The sequence below is a fragment of the Periplaneta americana genome, chromosome 2, assembly GCF_040183065.1.
Source record: "Periplaneta americana isolate PAMFEO1 chromosome 2, P.americana_PAMFEO1_priV1, whole genome shotgun sequence".
Classification (NCBI taxonomy): Eukaryota; Metazoa; Arthropoda; class Insecta; order Blattodea; family Blattidae; genus Periplaneta; species Periplaneta americana.
The window spans coordinates 184,035,349-184,059,577 of record NC_091118.1 but is presented as its reverse complement, the minus strand read 5'-3'; the positions used below and the strand labels follow the sequence as shown (position 1 = coordinate 184,059,577).

Sequence of the window (24,229 nt, the reverse complement as noted above, 5' to 3'; positions counted from 1 at the left end):
CTTATCGTTTCCTGAGTGCGAACTTGATGTTCCTGTCAACAGCTATACTGTACTGAACAAAAAGTGTTAAAGACACAACTTTGAGTTCTATACGGAAGATCCGACTTCTGGAATATAGATGGAGCTGTTCAATTGTTACAATACATAGCCTCCAACAATTCACAGGATCCATTCTGTCAAGTAACGAAGTTGTTAAATGTTTTGGTTACAACATCAATGACCACTGCTGAGCCATAAAGATGTTTTTCTTGCTTGAAACGCATAGAAATGTTTTTAAGGAACACTATGTCCCAAGATCACCTCACTGCTCTTGCAATACTGTCAATAGAAAAGACTGTGATGTCCAAGATGAAGGGGTTTAACACCAGTGTAATTGCCAAGTTCTGTAGTAGGAAGTAACGTCGTATGCACTTCACATTTCGTCACTAGGCGAGTCTCAAATTAAGGAAAATACATATGAGTGTGTACTGTAGGCCGATATAGAGATTGTAGCACAATCATTATTTTGACCACCAGCCGCTGCTACTACCTCCTGTAAAAATATACGACACTTTTTAAACATCCTGTATATGTGTCATTTTTACATATATGAACCCAGATTCTTGTGAATGACACATTTTAAGACCGTATTTACTCGCTTATTAGACTCCCTCGCATACAAGACACCTCATCTTCTTTAAGAGCAAAGTGTAAAGAAATATATTGTATCAGTATATTAGACCCCACCGGCATATATACCACATAAAGCTCTGAGTTCTGGATTCCTGCCTAAAACTTTTCCACAGTAGTGTATATTATCAATCATAAATGTTCATGGAAACATTGCAAGGCTAAAGCCACTTCTGGAACCATCCTGTGTCCCGTTGTCCCGGTTCTTCTCCAATTGTCTTGTGCTGACAAAGAGGATTTCCCTTTGTCTGTTATCCTCAAATTAACTACCTTATTCTGTATCCCGTTAGTTCTTTCACAGCACAGACAGAGACAAATTCCCTTTCTTCTTTTCCTAATGGTGTCGGTTTTCGCACATACCGTTCTTCCGAAGTTGGTCATTCAGAGAAAGAAATGTGTCAGGTGAATATGAAACTGAGCAACAAGCGAATGAGTTATTCTGTGTCATTGAAATTGACTATGATTGACTTCCCAGGGAAAATGTATTGGCATTTTAAACTAATGTCTATATTTAGGCCTACTATTACCTAACTTTAAAAACACTTCATTTCCTTACTGTGTTTTTACATATGCGCATATAAGACCCCACATATCTTTGCATTAAAAAGAGGAAAAAGAGGATATAATATACGGGTAAATAAGGTGTTTACATAAACCTTATTTTTAACAAAGCTTTAGCAACTTAAAAAAAAAGTACCGATATTCGAAAAATTCGTATTTTTACTGTAGGCCTACACGTTGATAATGTAGATAATCAATTTTACAGCTGAAATTCAGAGTTATCTGATCAGTGTTTCAAAAAACAATTTCTCGACTATTTAGTTGCTTTCTCTCACCTGTATATCTGGGTGCTTTGACAGACACCAGAGTGTGAAGGAGATAGCTGCTGAGGTTGTGTCATGGCCCTGAAGAAGAAAAATTAATCAGTTTAATATAGACAACATACTTACTTACAAATGGCTTTTAAGGAACCCGTAGGTTCATTGCCGCCCTCACATAAGCGCGCCATCGGTCCCTATCCTGTGCAAGATTAATCCAGTCTCTATCATCATATCCCACCTCCCTCAAATCCATTTTAATATTATCCTCCCATTTACGTCTCGGCCTCCCCAAAGGTCTTTTTCCCTCCGGTCTCCCGACTAACACTCTATATGCATTTCTGGATTCGCCCATACGAGCTACATGACCTGCCCATCTCAAACGTCTGGATTTAATGTTCTTAATTATGTCAGGTGAATAATACAATGCGTGCAGTTCTGCGTTGTTTAACTTTCTCCATTCTCCTGTAACTTCATCCCTCTTAGCCCCAAATATTTTCCTAAGAACCTTATACTCAAATACCCTTCATCTCTGTTCCTCTCTCAAAGAGAGTGTTCAAGTTTCACAACCATACAGAACAACCGGTAATATAACTGTTTTATAAATTCTAACTTTCAGATTTTTTGACAGCAGACTAGATGATAAAAGCTTCTCAACCGAATAACAACACGCATTTCCCATATTTATTCTGCGTTTAATTTCCTCCCGAGCGGCATTTATATTTGTTACTGTTGCTCCAAGATATTTGAATTTTTTCACCTGTTCGAAAGATAAACCTCCAATTTTTATGTTTTCATTTCATACAATATTCTGGTCACGAGACATAATCATATATTTTGTCTTTTCGGGATTTACTTCCAAAACCTATCGCTTTACTTGCTTCAAGAAAAATTTCCGTGTTTTGCCTAACCGTTTGTGGATTTTCTCCTAACATATTCACGTCAACTGCATAGATAAGAAGTTGATGTAACCCGTTGAATTCCAAACCCTGTCTGTTATCCTGAACTTTCCTAATGGCATATTCTAGAGCGAAGTTAAAAATTAAAGGTGAAAGTGCATCTCCTTGCTTTAGCCCGCAGTGAATTGGAAAAGCATCAGATAGAAACTGGCCTATACGGACTCTGCTATAAGTTTCACTAAGACAGATTTTAATTAATCGAACTAGTTTCTTGGGAATACCAAATTCAATAGGTATATTATATAAAATTTCTCTCTTAACAGATTCATGTGCTTTTTTGAAATCTATGAGTAACTGATGTACTGTAGACAACACGGAACAAAAATAATCATATGTGTACTGTCGAGATTCTCACCTCGAACATGAATGTGTCCACCTCTTCCCTTATTTCTTCATCCGTCAGTCTGACGCCTTCTTCAGAGGGACGAAGCATCAGGTCAAGGAATGCCTGACGCTTCTTAATGCCTTGAATAAATTAGAAGGATATTTATTAACAGATAATAGGCTTATCACCGGCATGGGTCGCCTAGCCACTGATATTATACCGTAAGAGTTTTGAACCTAACAGCCCTAGCGCTGCATCTTGAAAGATCTACGCTTAATTAATCCATAATCAATAATTTCACAGGTTGCATTTGCCATATTCTACCTCTAGTTGTTTATGAGGTGTATAATATGTAAAGGCTGGTGTTTCCGGGTCCTTGCTGTGTCATAGAGGCTCTACTTCTTTTCCTTCTTTGTGTGTTTCTTGTTGGTGTGGAGCCCGGTGAACAAGAAGGTTGCCCGCGTTGAAATAAATCATTACTTTAGTTTAATAAGTCATAACCAGAGGTACCTAAGTGTCGGCCTCGGTAGCGTAGTCGGTATAGAGCTGGCCTTCTATACTCGAGGTTGCGGGTTCGATCCCGGCCTAGGTCGATGGTATTTAAGTGTGTTTAAATGCGACAGGTTCGTGTCAGTAGATTTACCGGCATGTAAAAGAAGTCCTGCGCGACAAAATTCCGGCACACCGGCGACGCTGATATAATCTCTGCAGGTGCGAGCGTCGTTAAATAACCCGTAATTTATTTTTATACCAGAGGTAAGAAGTTCGTACCAAAACTTTTAAGTTGTGTTAGGTTTCATTATGATGATATTTGTAGAAGAATAAGTTCTGAATAAAGGTTTCCAGTTCTCGCTTTTACAATATAGGGAGCACGTCATTGACGAAAAGAGAGCCCGATCATACTGTATAGTGCATACCATTTGGCCACAAAATTTCCAAGGAGTTGCTGAAAAATTTAGCAGTAATTTAATGATTTATTTTGATTCGAAGAATAGCTGAATATATGCCATTTTTTGTATTACTAAAGGAAATATACATCAGAATGTTCTGTTTTTACACTGAAATAGGAAGTATGCATTCATTGTAAATAAATCTTAAAATACGCATTGATATGCACTAATAAATAAGTGTTAAATAATTACTATTGTCATGTTAATCGAAGAAAACCATATTTTCATGTCATAAATTAGTTAAATGCAATATGCTTTTTGCATGTAAGTCCCACCTCTGCTAATAATATTTGTACCTACGTTAACTTTCTGTCAAGGAGCATTCTCATCGTAGTACGGTAATTTGCATCTTATAACCGGTATTATTATGCAACAAACCTGTAATGTTAGTAATTAAGACGCGAGTGTATTTATGAAACGAGCGTAAGCGAGCGTCTTCATTACCATTAAGGCAAGATGCATACGATGGTTTTTGTTGGACCATAATTAAATGTCCAAGTTTTGAGTTTTTAGAAATATCATACCTTGTTACTCTGCTGATAATGAAATGGTGACCATGAGTGTATTTTCAGCGTGACTTCGACTATTGCTACAGATGGCAATCACGAAACATGAGTGTCTTTTCAGCGTATTTTCGAGTAGTGCAACAGATGACAGGTACGGAGCTGTTTTGCGTGTACACCGCATTAGTGATTTTTTTTGTAGGGCTTTAGTTTGACGATTTTAACCTCAAAGCAACACACATTTAAGCATAGGAAATGAACTAAATTTATTAGAATATTAAAATTAGCATGAACAGAATTTATCTTATTTTAAATAGACTACATGTTGTTGATTGTGTAGTTTGTGCCTGCCATTTTTGATTGCACCTTTCAAGGCTTGTACGTTGTTGTGAATAGGATATTAATAAATATCGCATATGGTTAGTTGGAAATCGATAGTTGGAATACCATAATGAATAGCAGAACTTTAATGCGTGTAATTAAGGCGCAGTTACATCATGCTGTAAATTTTATACTGAAGAACAATGCAATTTTATTATCTCAACAATAACTCTTCACTTTCTACAGTTTAATTTCACTCCCGTCAACAATGGGATTTGCTCTCCGCACAGCAACACAGCGTTTGTTATTGCACTCCACAAACGACAATGACAATTTACTTGGACTGTTACGAACAACAATGAACTGTTAATCTTAACTAATATTCACAAAGCACTATTCACAACACAGAACTGTCAGTTCTCAGTTCACAGCTCGTTTGTCTTGGCTCGTTCTTCTAGCTCAGTCACTCGCGTTCACAGAATCTCGAAACCCAGACCTTCAGAGACGACCCGCTGCACTTCGAACTCATGTCCCCCAACTGCGGTCCTCTGCACTCGAACTCCGGGCTTCAGGCTCCACAGTTACGGACACAACTCAAGTCGCGCTCTGGTCTTGAAGCTGGCTTCACTGCTACACAAGGTTCTCTGGCTTGTTCTCCACTGACCTTAACAACACTGCCTTACTGACTGACTCACTGACGTTCACTTGCGTCTTCTCTTTTATAACCGAACTATAGTTTCTGGAGAGTTCGCGGTCGGTCGACAGATGCCTAGAAGATAACGGATGTCAGGATGGCATTCTCGAAAAATCTCGCACGCTGCTGCTCCCTTCCTTCACCGTGCGTAGCACATGCCCCCAGGAAGCAGATGCGCGCGCAACCCGCCCAAAACACGGCCGACTTAGCTCTTCCTTCTGCTGGTCGTGAGATCGTATCTCACGCGGCTGTCACAATATGAAATGAGCGTATTACAGTATGGTCGAGCAAAAATTATGTTATTTTACAAGCTACTATTTTTTGCAGACGGCTTTATGTTTCAGAGCCATTTAACAAATTTGGGAGAGCTGATGTAATGTAAAATTTTAAAATAAATTGTTTCTGGATTCAATTAACGTGTTTTGTTTTTGTAACAGTTTATGTCTGTGAACATTTATTCTTGATGCTTATTGAGATTCATGTGGGAATGCAACTAGGCAGTGGGATGAATTATGTTGTTCTTAGTTTGGCTGCTTGTCACAACTTTTGTTGTATTCCAATGAAATCAATAGATTATATGTTGTTTTCTTCAGTATTTATACCAGACCTGCAGAACTGTAGCTCCTCAAAGCCACTGCCTTATTACTCCTTCTTACCCCACCCACCTTTTCTACCAGTGCGGTTATGACGTTATAGTTACGCTCGGCAGCATCAACAATTATTCTCGCGGCGGCAGGTATACAATACGCTATGAAGAATTACAAATGAACAGATAATAAAATCCTTAGGAACATACCTTCAGAAAGTAAGAGAAAAATGAATGAGGGAAATAAGTTAAAAGACATGTAAAATAAATTTTAAAATGTATGTGTGCATATATAATGTAAGAATGTATATACCATCCTATTACTAGTAAAGTCGATTAAGTCCACTTTTTGTGTAAAATAAGTTAAGTGTAATCCCCGACTTGTTTTTCCTTGCTCTGTATTCTACTAAAATTAAATAAGTCCGAAATGTTGCATGCAGGCAACAAACCAATTACTTTATTTGAAGAATTTATTATAATTTTTCGTGCATTAATAAAGTTTAAATTCCTGTTTTTACATAACTTACATTACTGGTCTTAATTGGTTTTACTAGTAATAGGACGATAAATAAATTGTACGTTGATAAGTGAATGATAGCTATATGACGGGATGTCAGTGCTGTCATTCAACATTGTAACGCACTCCAGCCAAATAAATAAATCTATAAATAAAAATGAATAAATAAATCTATCAATCAATCAATCAATCAATACACAATACGCGTACTGAAGTTTAAAGGGAACTGGAACATGGCAAACTCTAAACCCGTGAAGAAATACTACTTCCAAAGGAAATGGGAATATGATTATTTTTTTGTTCAAGACGAAAGAATTGCTTGTTTACTGTTTCCCATCCAATTTATTTCTACTCGTTATTTCAATATTAAACCACATTTCAACAAAGCCCATATTAAGAATTATGGAATGCACAAACTTTCGGGTAAGTTCATTATTACGAACTGTACATATATTGATTATTTATTTATATACTGTAAAATTAAGGACGTCACTCGTTGTGTTCATTTTGAATTGAAATTAATAGTGATTTCGAGGTCCATTACTTAAATGCTTTAAATTTATGTTTCCGTTGGTGATGATAGGAGGAAAGTTTTCGAAAAACTAAAGCAGGTTAAGTGGAAAGAAATCTCAAAGAAACTACCGACAGGAAACCTAGCATAATTGTAAACCTTGAAACAAGATAACGCATTATAAATACAATGAATTTATTGCAATCCTTTTTGAAAATTACATGCCGCCACTGATGGACCTTTGCACGGGCAGAGAATGTAAACAACTCTCTGCGGAAGTCAATCATTCCTAATAGAAGTGGAGTGAGGCTGACGTCATATTTTCCCTACTTACGGGTTCTGCAGACCTGATTTATACTAATAATAATTGGAAATACTATATGGCAATCGGTTAACTACGCGTACTTACCAAACTGGCTGTCAGCATTGCCTTCGTAATTTTTCAACTTGGAATTCTGTATTTCTTCCTTCTTAATTTTGATGATAGATTTGGTAAGGCCATGTAGTACAGAGAGATTTCTTTCCTGTTGTCTCCGCTGAGGTGACAGCGAGAATATAAAGTCAGGATAAAGCCACGGCTTTGCTAGTCGATCATATACCAGATAAGCCATACTGAAGACAAAACAACAATGTTGATACTACAAACATAAAGAATCTTAACATTTCATGACGTATACCGAAGAAAAACAACAATACTCTGTGTAATAATTGAAAGAGAATGTTAGACCAAGTCTTATTTTTTCCTTTGCATATCCTACATATTTAAACTTTTATACATTCTACATGTAAAATTTCTACTCCGGGACTAGGAGAGATGGCAATGCACAATTTCTGATTATTAGATTGTGCTCCAATATGCCTGGGTTAAATCTCACATCTCTCTGCAGTGCATATGAACAGAAGACATATCTTACTTTGATTGTGAATCGTCCGTTGGACGGGGACGTTAAGCCTGGTGGCTCCCTTGGTGTTATTCGTCAGGAGTAAGCTACGTGCCGGCATCGGGTTTCCCCTTCTCTCTTCCTCATCTTCATCATCATCATCATCATCATCATCATTATTATCATCATCATAACTCATTCCATACACTACACTTACACATACATTCACCCTAGTACACAACATAACTCTCCATAGATACACATCTACAGTGTGGCCCGCCGAAGTGGTGTACAACTAGGAAATGGGCCACAGTCCTGTCATCTATCCGCAATATGCGGAATCCGAATCATGTAAAGTGAAGTGGGTAGGCATTAGATAGATACATACATACATACATACATACATACATACATACATACATACATACATACATACATACATACATACATACATACAGTCCACACCTGTGGAGTAACTGTTAGCGCGTCTGGTCGCGAAACCAGATGGCCCGGGTTCGATTCCCGGTCGGGGAAAGTTACCTGGTTGAGGTTTTTCCCAGGGTTTTCCCTCAACCCAATATAAGCAAATGCTGGGTAACTTTCAGTGCTGGACCCCGGACTCATTTCACCGGCATTATCACCTTCATCTCATTCAGACGCTAAATAACCTAAGATGTTGATAAAGCGTCGTGAAATAACTTACTACATACATACATACATACATATATGCATACAGTCCACACCTGTGGAGTAACGGTCAGCGCGTCTGGCTGCGAAACCAGGTGCCCCGGGTTCGAATCCCGGTCGGGGCAAGTTACCTGGTTGAGGTTTTTTCCGGGGTTTTCCCTCAACCCAATACGAGCAAATGCTGAGTAACTTTAGGTGTTGGACCCCGGACTCATTTCACCGGCATTATCACCTTCATATCATTCAGACGCTAAATAACCTAGATGTTGATACAGCGTCGTAAAATAACCCAATAAAATAAAAAATACATGCATGCATGCATACATACATACATACATACATACATTGAAATTCAGTTCTAAATAAAGAGGCTTTTTAGTGTTCACAATGTCTATTCTGACGTGTAATGTCTATATTCCACCTACACGAAGAGAAAAAATGAAGTAATTTTGTGGAACGTAAATTGGACTTCGGTTTCCATTGCAGTAGTTACGTCATATCCGATAAAATGACACTATGACGAGTCCATTCCTATTTCCTATACAGAAGGGGATCCGCATATACACTTAACATCCTTGGAAGTGTTTATTGTAATATACTTCATGGGGTTTGCAATATATTAAAAAAAATATGGTTATTCAGTTGTACTTTGACATGGACGCGATACAGACGCGTATATGCGTCACTATAGAAAGTTAATACTAGCTTCGTATTACTCACATACGGATGGATAAAATATAATTTATGTGATATTTTCATGTGCTTATATATATTATAGCAGCTAATTGTTATTGTCTATGGCTCAGAAATAGCTCTTTACTCTCCTATCTGTTTTAATGCATTACAATTACTGACTGTTATTCATGGCTTATTTCATTCCGTTCATTACATACACTTAAATCTTAGAGTAAATTACATTTATTTATCCCAATTCCATTACAATAATTCCTATACAGACATTACACGCGCAGTCATAGGGATTTTCTGTAATACGTACCCCGTTACTTTTTTCCTGCAGACGCTCAGTTTTGGTATTTTTACAACAGCTGGCGGATTGCTGTTTTTAAGAAAGTTAACCAGGCGTTTATACCTAATAAATAGCTTGAGTTCCATTTCGATTGAATGTACATATGTCCGAATTTGGCCGCCCGAATGAAAACTGTGCCTAAGTGAAAATTCAACTTATCAGTTGATTCATTGAGTGTACTAGGTCTGAAATATGTGCAAAGTCGTCGGCATAGAAGTGATATCGGCAATACTGTAAGTTCTTTGATATGTAATTAATGCAGATATAGAAAAGTAGTGATCCTAACAGAAAGCTCTGTGGTACTTCCGGCTCCATACGTCACCATGAGGTAAACTGATTATATCAAGTGAAACACACTATAGGCTGTCACGTAGCTAGGAGTCTATCCAGCTCAAATTATTATCTCATAGGTGCAAAGTCTTCATCTTTGCGAGATGCAAGTCCTTGTCAAAATAAGTTTGCTTACCGGATTGATAAAACAAGAATTCTAAACAATATGCGATTATCAATAAACAAGTAGAAGATCAGAAATATTTCTTAAGAGGTTTTGGGCTAGTTGAAAACGAAACGGAATAACCTCTCGCTTACTTTCGAGACTACGTTATGATAATAAATATAGGTATTCTAATGTGAACATAGCGAATGAACTTTACAGAAAATTATTTTGGTCACTGCATAAAAGAAATATAAGTACAGTAAGTTTGCGTCGCCTGTATACCAACTTGATAAAGTACAAAAATACGAACCTAGAACAGAAAATATTTTGATCGGAATATATCTTCTGCAGAGTTCTCCTTCTATTAAGTTTTAGGGTTTATAAAATATCAATATGAATTACGTAGGTACGAAAATTTAATGCAAACCTAGTGGTTTAGGAAATAAAAACGTCAGGTCGAATTTCGTCTACATGAGGTTACTTTATATGGCAATGTGAACACTTGCTCAGAAATAGTACCGAGATAAAGATAGAGAATCTCAGCTTTTATATGAATGCTGCTATAGGCCCTTGGTATCTCACCTGCGGATGGCGTGAACATACTCCATACTTCCTCCTTGCTGACAATTCAGTGTTACACCCATAGCTGTTTCTGAAATATGACAAAAATCTGTTAAATATTTACAGACAACTTTCTGTGTTCCTTAGTCTCACAGAAGAGTCATAGTTTAATGCTGTTGGATGTGTTTTCAATACGAGTATATATATATATATATATATATATATATATATATATATATACAGGGACATTATTTTATTTTTACTTCAATTTTTACTGTACCTCAGCTTTTTAATATACTTCATTCCCACCCCTTCTACTAGAAAACTTCCAATCGTCCTCCACACAGAACCAAAGCCGCGTATGCAGTCAGAGTAAACAGTACTGAGTTAGTGAGTATAGTACCTTCCAGAGATATGTTCGCGTTTTCCAATGACGAAAGAGCTTTCAATATTGAATCATATTTTGGCACAGGTACTGTCGTCCGTTTGCCGGTTTCCCCCACCCGCTTCTGCTCCTCCCTCTGTAAAGGCTAGTAACTGGGCTTAGTTATTTTCGGAAAACATTAATTTCTGTTAAGAATTGGACGTCTACGTAATATAATACAACTGTTTAAAGTAACTTAAATAAAATAGCCTCTTGAAGTAATTAACTGTCACGTGATTTCCTCCCTTTCTACGACCCTGCGACAAAGCCACTTGGACGGACAGTAGATAGCATGTCTGAGTAATTTTATCTTTTCCGATCGTGCAGAAGTGAAGACTCAATTTACGGTATGTAAGGTACTCTTTTATACAGTAGGTATAGAATTATTTCAACGTGAGTTACTCGTACGAAGGACGAAACTGGTAATTGGAATTAGATACAATAGTGTATAGTGCGATAATATGCACAAAAGAACTGAAGCGTGTATCAAAATGAACGGCCACCATTTTCAGAAATGTGTTTAAATATCCATATTATGATTTATTTTTCAATTTAACTTAATTCTCTGTATTGTACTCTAATGTGCTGTAGACAGTATAATATAACCTGCATAATGAATACATCCAAATGGATAGCTCAGTTCTTGAGTAAAAGCATTTATTGTTAATACAGTACAGTATTTTGATTAAACAAAAACCTAATGAAAATTATCAAACTCAAAATCGCGATATTTCCTAATTTACGTAAATGGATGAACTACTTTCCTTCCCTTCTATACCTAGTAAAGTGATTTGTTTGCATTTTACGCCAGTGTCATCGAAGTCCAGTCGTGGAAGGGGATAGCAAACGGTGTTTCCGGTTCTCAACCGTTAATCCGAAGGTAAAGCCAGGTTAATATTAGAAATGTTAGTAAAAATAAAATGATGTCCCTGTGTGTGTGTGTGTGTGTGTGTGTGTGTGTGTGTGCGTCTGTGCATGTGCGTGCGCTTGCGCGTGTGTGTTCAGCAGTTAAATCTTCTACAACAAATACTGGATGTCTATACAGTGGCAATTCCTAGTACATATCATTATTTTTATTTTTATTAAATTGTTATTTCAATGAAAGACTGAACAGATAGAAAAACTATTTTGGGCAACTAATAAATATACATAGGCCAAATAGAAATGATCGGGACGAAATTCAAATACAAACTGCTGAGCCATTTGTACCCGAACCCACAGTTCAAATTCACTGTAGGCTAAAGAAAGGAGATGCACTATCACCTTTACTTTTTAACTTTGCTCTAGATTCTAGAATATGCCATTAGGTATATGATTATATCTCGTGACCAGAACATTTTATGAAATAGAAATATAATTTCGGAAACTTATCCTTTAAGGGTATATGTACGTGAACGACCACAAATATTATCAGAAAATGCAGGCTTTAAATTTCTAAAATTCTATAAGCAAATGAACTCGCAATTGGACAAAAATTACAAGGTACCACAACAAGACTTATTAGAACTTAAGTAACTGATAAAAGTGTAAAAAGGTTAAAATTATATTTTTTAGAATTCACTTTTTACTTTAAGTTAAATTTTCCAAAATTTGAACATTTTCACACATATTATTTCATAACTTCACAACCATTAGAGATCGTAGAATTACGAAATTTTGTACACTGATTTAACATGCATTTATGCAAAAGGTAGACTACAATAATGCCCATTTCTTTGAAAATAGAAAAATTAGGTGACAAAATATTATGTAAATTTTAATATATATATATATATATACATATATATAATAAAAAATTAATTTTATTAAAATAAACAACTCTAAATGTCTGAGAGTAGTCTACTTTTCAGAAGTAAGTATTTATTACATGCAGGAAAAATATTAAAGATGTCAGAGAGACCATAACAATGTTGTGGTTACCAAATGATGTAACTGCAGAATTTTTGTTGTTGTTTTTTTTTTTTTCATACTTTGATAAAACTGGTTTGAAAAATACATTATTAGTGACCTTTGTTTATACTTTTATCAGATATTTAAGTTCTAATAAGTCTTGTTCTGGTACCTTGTAATTTTTATGCAATTGTGAGTTCATTTTCTTATAAAATTTTAGAAATTTAGGGGCTGTATTTTCTAATAATATTTGTGGTCGTTCACGTACATATACCCTTAAAGGGGTGGAAAAATTCAAATATCTTGGAGCAACAGTAACAAATATAAATACCACTCGGGAGGAGATTAAACGCAAAATAAATATGGGAAATGCGTGTTATTATTCGGTTGAGAAGCTTTTGTCATCCAGTTTGCTCTGGAAAAAGCTGCAAGTTAGAATTTATAAACCAGTTATTACCGATTGTTCTGTATGATTGTGAAACTTGGACCCTCACTTTGAAAGAGAAACAGAGGTGAAGGATATTTGAGAATAAGGTTTTTAGGAAAATATTTGTGGCTACTTCCAGTCGGTAATGAGTTTTGGAATAATATTCTGGGGAAATTCCACAGATAGTAACAGTATATTCCTATTACAAAAAAGGGTAATTAGAATAATAGTAGGTTCCAAATCTATGGAATCGTGTAGGACTATTTTAAAAAAACTACAAATAATGCCCATAGCTTGTCAGTATATTTTTTCTTTAATAATCTTCCTCGTATGTAATCGTGAAGACTTTGTAACAAATTCATCAGTTCATAGCATAAATACACCGTCAAAAAATGACTTTCATACTCCATCGGCAAGTCTATCATGCTATCAAAAAGGAGTGCGTTACGTGGCAGTAAACATTTTTAATAGCCTCCCTATGGATATAAAAAATGAAACTCAAAACATAAGATTATTTAGGGCCAAATTAAAGAAGTACCTAATTTCTCACGCCTTCTATTCTGTAGGTGAATTCATGACATTCAATAACGCTTCATGAAATTTATACTAAAACTATGTGTTGTACTAGTAGACTATATTGTAAATCTCGTCTGTATAGATTTCATCTAGACTGTGATTAAAAATTAAGACTTTATAATAATATTAAGTTTTTTGACTTGTTCCATAGTCTCGCTGTAAAGCGATGTATGAATACCATGAAATGTTAATAAATACAATACAATACAATACAATACAGTGTGATAGATAATGGTGTAGTGAAATTTCATTTCTGTGAGTCAATCAGTTTCTGAGTTATTAACAAATATATGTTTTAATTTGAATATTTAAAAATGAAATGTGTCGCTCATTTTTTCAGTAAAATGTCTGAATTTTTTTAAAAGACCGGTGGCATATTTAGAAAAACATCCGATATTAGTTTTCTTGTATCTTTACTGCAAAAAGATGAACAAATTTGTATAGGCAATACCTATGTAAAACTAAAAATTTTTTCATTCCCACTATAAATGTTTCATTTTTATTTTAAAAAGTAGTCATTCAATCACAAATCTCTTGCGCTGTTTTGTTAACCACAGTACACAGAACACGCAGTGAGGATTTTATGTTCTTAGTATCAAAATTATAAGAGGCTTTACACTTAGAACCTGACGAAATGTGCTGAAAAGAAAGTCAGAAAACAGCTTGTAACGTTGATTGGAATTGAAGTTTAGGAGTGCAGCCATTTACATATTGCGTAATTTTTGTGCTTTCGAGCGCCCCAGAGCACTTGAAGTTTCTCAACATGTAAATAAGAGAATGGTGATTCATTTTTCACAAGAAACCGAAATGCTATTTTTGAATGAAAATAATCAAAATTTCACCCATCTCCCCCCTTAACTTTTGTCGAAGGCTCTATTTAAAAACAATTCAGAAGATTATAAACTATTAGTTACATGTAACTACGTCAATGTGCGCTACTTTTGCATTCATCCTAAAACTGAATTTAAACTATGTCATATACCTACCGGCAATATTATCCAGCGTGCACAGTTCAATATATTGAGTAATCTCGAATTCAGGACCGTTGACATGCTTGGACAGATTCTCCAGTAAAATTTTTCCATTGTTGTTGAACACTCCGACAAATTGCTCGAGGATCTTGAAGTGAAATGCTGGAGTGAGAAACTTCCTGTGTGAGTGCCAGTGTTGCCCTGAAGAAAGCATAAGAATTGTAATGAAATTGTTATTATTCATGAAGAATACGAAGGCAAAAGCGGCTATGTTAATTAAATGTTTGTGAAAGAATGTGATTTATGCATATGTTGTTGTTTAGTCAACTGTCCGAAGACAGGTTTCAACCTCGTAAGTAACACCAATAAGGCATCACTCATGAGGCAACTAGATCAGGAGATAATGGGGTTGGTTGGCCAGATCCTCTTCCCCTCCAATGCATACATCGCCGATTAGCTACATATTCCACTAATCAGACTTCAGATGCATACAAACAATTGTTCTTCCTCTGACATAACTGCCTTATAAATATACTATCAGCCAGACCCTCAATCATATAGCCACCAATTTCGTGAACTAGCCATCGTATTACAGAGGTTAAATAAAATAATATGAACACCCAGCTAATATTGTGTAGGACCGCCTTTGGCGTTGATAATAGCCTCAATCCTCCTGGGAAGAAATGCATACAAATCCTGGATGGCAGTCAGTGGGATTCTATACCATTCGTCAAACCAATTCCTTGAGATTTCTTGGAAGTTAACGGGCCCGTACTCTGAGATCTAATAGAGACCACAATGACTCGATAATATTCAAATGAAGTGATTGTGCAGGCTAGAAAGATGTGTAATTTCGTTCTCGTGCTCATCAAACCAATGTGGACAATTCCAGGTGTATGAATGGGATCATTATCATCCTGGAAGACGACGTCCCTTGCTGGGATCAATGATTGCCCACTGAATGAACCTGGTCACCTACCAGGTGACTTCGTAGACTTTGAATTTTGCCTTTCTTTTCAGTGTGACAATAGGACTCAGTGAATGCTATGATATGATATCAGTGGTTCCCAACCGTTGTGTCGCGCAGCCCATGAGTGTGTCGCGAAATTTTGGAATTGAAAAATACATTTTATGCCATCCAGAAAGTCTCTTTACAACACATGTTTTAGTTACAACGATCTTTGATATGATAATTTTATTGGGCAGGGCATAGTTGCGCCACACGGTCAGATAAAATGCAGCATATAAAAAAGTGTCCCTGTTTTGTGGGCATAGTTGCGCCCCGTTCCCATCAGGTAGAGAAAAAGGCATGGCATAGTTGCGCCCCGTTCCCTTCAGGTAGAGAAAAGGTCATGGCATAGTTGCGCCCCGATGAAATAGGTAGAGAAAAAGACACTACGGAAACTCGAGCCTCGTAATCAACCAACCTTATTGATTTCTTATTCGATTTATATTCATTATCGATACCGTTAAAATGAACACCATGAAGTTGGCAGTACTTTATTAACTGTTTTTCTACTGTTTATGCAGTGATTATCAATAGCCTACCGTAAAAATGAACACCAGGAATTTGGCAGTACTTTATTACCTGACATATTCAAATGAGTGAGGCGTTGGAATATGGGGCCTTAGCAGTCTTGACATTTTATTAGTGATTTTCACACCGCCTGTGGCGTATAGTGAGGTTAATTTAAAATGAATGTTAATTTTAGTGAAAAGGGTGAAGAGTTAATAATTGATAATGGTTATAAGTTTCAATTTTCGCAACCCTGTACCGTAGGGTTAAGATATCGATGTAGAAACAAAAAATCCAGTTCATTTATTGTGTGTAATCAATAAAAAAAGTGTTATTTTAAATAGCAAAATTGATCATACGCTAGGCCTACCTAATTTCAATGCAGCTATCACTCTAATATTTTAAAGTAATTTATTTATTTTATGACAATCACTTTCGCGTGTACTATGGTCATCGGGGCGCAACTATGCCATGTCCATCCTGCTACCTGATTTCTTCGGGGTGCAACTATGCCATGTCCCATCTGCTACCTGATTTCTTCGGGGCGCAACTATGCCATGTCCATTCTGCTACCTGATTTCTTCGGGGCGCAACTATGCCATGTCCATTCTGCTACCTGATTTCTTCGGGGCGCAACTATGCCATGTCCCATCTGCTACCTGATTTCTTCGGGGCGCAACTATGCCATGTCCCATCTGCTACCTGATTTCTTCGGGGCGCAACTATGCCATGTCCATTCTGCTACCTGATTTCTTCGGGGCGCAACTATGCCATGTTTCATCTGCTACCTTATTTCTTCGGGGCGCAACTATGCCATGTCCATTCTGCTACTTGATTTCTTCGGGGCGCAACTATGCCATGTCCCATCTGCTACCTGATTTCTTCGGGGCGCAACTATGCCATGTCCATTCTGCTACCTGATTTCTTCGGGGCGCAACTATGCCATGTCCCATCTGCTACCTGATTTCTTCGGGGCGCAACTATGCCATGTCCCATCTGCTACCTGACTTCTTCGGGACGCAATTATGCCATGCCTAGGCCTCCCAATTGACCGCGGGGCGCAACTATGCCATACCGATTTTATTTTGAGACAGGCTTTACCAATGAAACAATGCTCAGTTTATTTTTTCTGCCTGGCGATAATTCAACACCTGACACAATGTTAGTAATTCGTTTACTCTTCCCACTTAGTAGAGTTTAGAATCGTCAGAACATATTGGTCAGTTTCAGTATACGTGTGAGCGCGACTAAGACTATTTTATCAACAGTGCTTTATTTAGAATTTATCATGGACAAATTTTTAATTCGAAAAAGACAATCTGAATCAAGTTCTGGGTTAGGTGACAGCAGTTCTAATTCAAATAATGTGAGCGAAAATTCCCTTCAGGGTTCACAAAAACACACCGCGTTTCTTAAATATAGTGATGAATAAAAAATAGGTTGCAGCCGCCAAATTACTCTTCAAGGAACGACCACTCATTTAAATTGAAGGAAAGAAGGCAGAGGACGGACACTGGAAAGTTTTCTTTTCTCAATCGTACTATCAGGGACTGGAATGCTTTACCTGCAGACTTACTAAAGGCTTTACCAACAACCAAAAATGTATTTAAAAATAGGTTTAAGGACCTTACTAATAGACGGTAATTATACACAGTAGTTAAAGGGTGTAAATGATATGTTGTTATTGAAGTGTTGTATCAGTGAAGAATTATGTTGTGTCAGTGAAGTGTGTTGTATCAGTGAAGAAGTATGTCGTGTCAGTGAAGTGTGCTGTGTAAGTGAAACGTGTTCCTGTCAGTGAAGCTTTATAGTTTATAGTGGCAGTGCAAAGAATTTGAACAGTGAAATGTTTTTGAAGTGTTAGTGAAATCAGGATAGAATCAGTGAAATGTGTCGTAGTTCCAGTGCAGTGAGTGAGTTGACAGCGAAATGAGTGTAATGTTGAAAGGTACTTGTGCAGACATGAACATATACTCGTGGGTTTTAGTTCGATCTTAGTTTTAAGATACAAATTAGAATATTTCAAATGTTATTTTAAGTGATCGTTTCATTTAATTTAGTATATTCTCTGTTGTTGTTATTATTATTATTATTATTATTATTATTATTGTTGTTATTATTATTAATATTAATTATTAGTATTATTATTAATTGTATTTTTAATTAATAAGTTTATTATTGTCATTATTGAGTGTAATTAGTTACCACTGCCACCGGGTATATACCCATTGCAGTGTGAATAAATACATACATACATACATACATACATACATACATACAATATAGTTTTACGTGGCGAGGAAATGAATATAAACATAATCCCGAGTGTCTCATATGCGAAAATGTTTTGTCAAATCAGTTGATGGTGCCGAATAAGCTAAATATATATTTAGAACACATCACACTTGTGTGAATCAGCATTTTCTACCATAAAAATAGTGAAATGTAAACAAAGGAACAACTGCTGCATCTTGAAGATGATTTACGTGTTGGCCTGTCAACCATAAGGCCACATATAGAGAAACTCTGTGCAATTCACAAGGCGCAGACTTCACATTAATTCAGATAGGTGAGTTTTGAAAAACTGTAATAAAAATCTTTTATCGGACATCCAGCATAAAGAGGTTGGGATTTTTTTACACATATATTTTTTTAATGCCAATAAAGTTGCTTTTTTTCCGATTGCGTGTTAACATCGACCTATCTACAGCACTGGATGTCCGACACTACATAAAAATTACTTACAAGGGAACCTTCTATCTTGGTGAATTGAAAAGGCGGTAATGCCGTATATTTTTGGAAAGAGGAGGCAAAAGTAAGATATCATGTGAATTTTTTCTGCCTGAGGTCCGTAGGAACAAAAGTTATGGGTCTGTAAATTTAAAATGACAGTCTGTGGGAAGGGACTCAATGTACAAACTTAAAGGTTAAAATGAAGTTGTTTTCGAAGTTACTGCATTGCAAACGAGATATTAAAGCTGTTGCACATTTGAATTGAAACATCATGGACATCGATCTTCATGCAATGAAGAAATGCTGGGCGAAAATACTTGCGAAAGCACATCCATCATATCTGCCTTCGGCATATTCGATGAACCAGAAGCATATGATTTGATGTTATATGGGACAGCAGGTTTATATTTAGGGAACTTTTTCTGTCATTCGGCTGACACAAGATACATTAGGGAGAAGATCTGTCCGTCCATGGAAATGACTGGCATAATCATGTAGGAGTGTGTCGTAGCAGCCTCTGATCCCACTGTGGCATTAATCTTCTTTCTTCATTTGAAACGTAGAGTTCACCCGGAGTGAAGTTCTATTTCAAATCGACTTTGATCAGTGTTGAGGATCTGGCGAGGAGTGAAGCCATGATCGATGAACAACTGCTTCACCTTCGTCACAAAATTGTCCGAATTCTGCTTCACCTCTGCCGCATTTGATGGGAAGTTCCTGCTCACTTTATGCGTTACAGAATGAGAAACGATATGATTGCGGTGCTTGAACGTCCGTACCCACGAGTCAAGCTCTGAAGTTAAGACGGTTATCACTATCAATTTGATCCTTCACCTGTAGGCCTTAAAGGCTGATAGCTCTATTATGAATGATAGCGTTTTTTTTCTATATCCGGCCAGAGGTCATTTTCCGAAAGATTTCTGTTCTTTCAGGTTTCAGTTTTTCTGATGTCTGTTTACTAAACTAACACAAACACAACACCCATGACCGAGGCGGGACTCGAACCCACAACCCTTCGGACCAAGCCGTAGAGTCATTGCGTGCCTCTACTGCTTGCGCCACTCGAGTCGGCAGATTCGTACTTGACATTTGCTTGAAATGCTGCAGAACCATGTCATTAATGTCGGTCATTCCAGGTTTCTTCTTCTTCTTCTTCTTTTTCTTCTTCTTCTTCTTCTTCTCCTTCTTCACTTTTGCATCGTAATCGTAAAGCATCTCCTGTGTGATGAGAGGGAATAGATTTTTTTACAGAAGTGAAGGATCGTCTCTTTCCGCTGACTATCGTTCATATAGTCGATCGCTTTCTGCTTGTAATCGTCGTCTGGTTCTTTTAGGAAAGGGATCGTAAGAAGACGTGCTGGGTTGCAAAGATGTTTCCGTCTCTTCAGCGTCCTCCTCTTTCTGGTCGTCTTATTGGCGTCCCGTCATTTGTTCATCTTCGATGTCACCATAAACTTGCTGCCCATCTTCCACGTCCAAATTTGGTTTCTCGTCAATAAGGAGCGACGTGTACGCTACCACGACCTCCTGTTCGTCCTTTAACTCATCTCTCAATTGATTTAACATCCGGATGTCTGCGATTGACGGTTTAACGTCACTGGTCCCAAACTCGCGCACCAGCAGCTTAACCACAGCTTTCGGATCCTTATGGCGAAGTGCATCAACACTGATTAAAAACGCAGTAATCATAGATTACGAAACGACGGTTAAACAGTAGCCGTGGTTAAAATGTAATTTATGTGCACCATTCATAATCACCGATTACTAAAACATGGCTAACTGACACCTCATTTAACCAGAGTAAAGTCTATGACGGTACATTGTTTCTACAAAATGACTAAAGGAAAGCATCCATACCGCTGCAAAGATAATAGTCAACGTCTAAAAGCGACTGCGCTCACTATGTTCTACATCGAAATGAACGTATCCTACATTTTCGCGTTGCATTTGTTTGCCTTTGGGCGCTGTTATATTTGTGAGTTCCATTTCTTTGTTTTTCAGTATTGTTAGGTTAAAATCGTACAAAATGGAAAATTGAATCCAAAAATGATTATATCCCAATGTTAGGTTGAAGTATCGATAGACTTAATTACTAGATTTAAATATATTATATAAAAAAGATGGAATATCCATAAAGGAAAAGGATGCAGAAGATTGGTAGGAATGTGTGTACGATCTTGGACTCCATTTACACCAGGGAATTGTGCATTATCCTAAGATCCATCCATAACCTCTCTTTGTTCAGCCAGTGACATAGAGAAAGAGATACCGGTATTCGAGTATTCTCTCTTAAAATACAGAAAATAACAGTTACATAGAATCGTAATATAAGCAGCCGATCCGTAGGAGAAATATGACTGTTACTGTGTTATTTCAAATGATCCATTTTTAGATTTTGATAAACGAAATCCCTCCTGAAATTTTCTGTCACCTAATTCCTCCTAAGAATTCTCTCTTTCCACTAAAGAACCTTCACGCTCACGCTCTATCGAAGTAATTCAAGTACTACACAATAATAATCGTCTTAGAAATAATCACCTGTGGTTCTGGCCGCCATTTTGCTTTACTTGCTCTACTAATCGCTGGTTATCTCCTTTAACCGCTCATATTTAGCCGGTTAGAGATTACTGTGGTTAACCTTCTATTTAAGTCGTAACCGAGGTCGATCCACCGTAAAAACGCTTAATCAGGGATTAGGTGACAATTTTAACCGATGGTTACACTAACCGACGTTGATGCACGTGGGCATTACTGTATATGATACAAACGGCAACAATTACTTGTCACGCGCCCCAACAGAACACGAATGAGAAACAAAACTTTAGATTGGAGCTTTAACATGTAGTAGAGTCAATATGCATACTCTTCTGTAAGAGAAGAAATGCTGGCTTACGAATTCGTACGATGAGAGGCGAGGAGTGTCTGATCAGTGATCAGTCACACAGTCTGAACACAAATCAAACATAAGAGTAACTATAACAACAGAATTAGCTCGAGCAAGACTTATCTTTCCGTAAGATGAAAGTAGGTGGCCGCCTCCTAGAGATAATACGCAGTACCATTTACAACAGCTATAGCCTAATATCTCCTTTACAATGCAGTGACTTCGAAAACAACTTAATTTTGTGCGAGATCGTGCGTATTTGCTTGGTTTCCGCACAAAACCAATCCGCGGAAAGTCTAAAATTCCACATTCAGTATTCCCAACCTAACACACATAACAATTTCCCTCTTCTTACCGCTTAAGTGACATATTTTTTAACATATTATTTTTAGAGACGTTCAATGTAGTAATAATTATAAATTGGAAACTTACCACTGCAATTTCACCTAAATTGCACTGTTAATTATTGTTTTTAAATATTTGCAAAAATTAAGTAAACTCTACAACTCCACTAAAGTTACTGCATTCGTGATGAAAGTAACATTAAGGAAGCCGTGAAAAAAATCAACAAACTTGCCGATGTTATTACTGCAATATGTTATATAAATAATATTGTTAGAATATTAAAATGAAAAATAAATCATTACATAACCTTACCGTTTGTTTTAAGTTCGCATTTATAGACTGGGAGAAAAAAAGATAGACGTATATCACGGCCTGCTGGAGTATAGTAAACACAGAAAACATTTTAAAGCAACAATGTTGAAGATAGATATTTTTGTTTTGCAAATTTGCCGTCATTGAACAGAAACCAAGATGGAGATTTCATTGCAACTAATTAGAAATTCCTCTTTCAGGTATGTAATAAACGATCTTCGCACAAAATAATGTACGATACACGAGCGGTATGTTTTCTTTCAATTCTCGGAAATTAAAAAAGCTCAACTACGTTTCGCTTTTTCAAACTTTTCCTCGAACATGAAAACTTCAACATACCGCTCTTGTAACTCATATTATTATTAACCTTTAAGTGTACACATTGAGTCACTTCCCACAGAATGTCGTTTTAAATTTACAGTCCCATAACTTCTCTTCCTATGGAGCTCAGACGGAAAAATTTCACCAGCTGACTTACTTGTGCCTCCTCTTTCCAAAGATATACGGCATTACCGCCTTTTCAATTCACCATAATAGAAGGTTCCATTGTTAAATCTTGAAAGTCTTAGTTGGACGAAAAGGAGGATACGAAATTTCCGTGCAGTGAACAGTAATCATCTTCCCGTCTGCTATAACATATTGTACACAGAGTGACACCATCTTTTTCACCAGAAGATAAGGACTGGTTATTATTATTATTATTATTATTATTATTATTATTATTATTATTATTATTAATAATAATAGTAGTAATAATAATAATAATAATAATAATAAAAACAAATAAGTGTGTCGTGATATCGTGGGCGTTCAGTAAAGTGTATCATCGGTCAAAAAAGTTGGGAACCACTGCCGTAATTTTTAGTATTAGTATTTATTTATTTAACCTGGTAGAGATAAGGCCGTCAGGCCTTCTCTGCCCCTCTACCAGGAGATTCCAACTACAATATCAACAATAAATGTGTGATATGAGAGACAAACTAACAAGGAACGAAACAGATGGAAACAGTAACATAGCATATCGCCTGCAATAACTCCTATGTGACATATTTATCGATTTTCAGATTTTTGTTCTATTAAATAACTTAAATAGTGATACAGCAAATAATAAAATCTCCTATATGTGTTTATATTTCTTTCTTTCGAAAATGTAAGAATTCACAATCTCCTATATACCACTGCCATAGAATGAATAAATGTCTTTTTTCTTCCTGCTGAAAATGTTTATATTTTGCACATACGAGTTATTGCAGGAACAAAAAGATATTTCAAGTTCGACCCGATCACATCATGCGATGTGGAAAGACGTTTTTCTCAGTAGGTCTATAATCGTTGCTTCACGGAATATCGTACCAAGGTCACCTCTGAAAGCTTAATGAAGTATATTGTCGTGCACTATAACAAATGCAGTCATGAAGAAGAGCGAAATAGTACAAATTAAAATACTATGTTTTCTATGTTGTATTTATATCATACATGGGCACAATTTTCGGTCACGTGAGGCACTCTTTTTGAAATCGTTTGTTTACTAGGAGAGGAGACTGCAGAGTAGGATGGGAAATATAAACTGCTGTGACCTGCGTCACCTTATCGTAATCGTTAAGGCGGTCAGTGGCGAACTATTAGGAAAGCGCTTGGTTAACGTGAGAGACTCGAAAACTTTTATTCAATTTGGCAAATTAATTCGGCAGCTTTAATCATAAACC

General features: G+C 36.7%; 1 protein-coding gene across 1 annotated transcript in view; it reads right to left on the bottom strand.

Annotated features, from left to right (window-relative positions):
• The window catches only part of LOC138695215 (uncharacterized), a 101,038-nt gene that overhangs the window by 57,108 nt on the left and 19,701 nt on the right, over nucleotides 1–24,229 (bottom strand). Inside the window, exons 5-9 of the mRNA XM_069819675.1 lie at nucleotides 14,749–14,934; nucleotides 10,467–10,536; nucleotides 7,263–7,465; nucleotides 2,802–2,911; nucleotides 1,506–1,574 (exon numbers count right to left, since the gene is read on the bottom strand). Coding sequence (XP_069675776.1) covers nucleotides 1,506–1,574; nucleotides 2,802–2,911; nucleotides 7,263–7,465; nucleotides 10,467–10,536; nucleotides 14,749–14,934 — 638 coding nt within the window. The remainder of the gene's footprint in view (nucleotides 1–1,505; nucleotides 1,575–2,801; nucleotides 2,912–7,262; nucleotides 7,466–10,466; nucleotides 10,537–14,748; nucleotides 14,935–24,229) is intronic.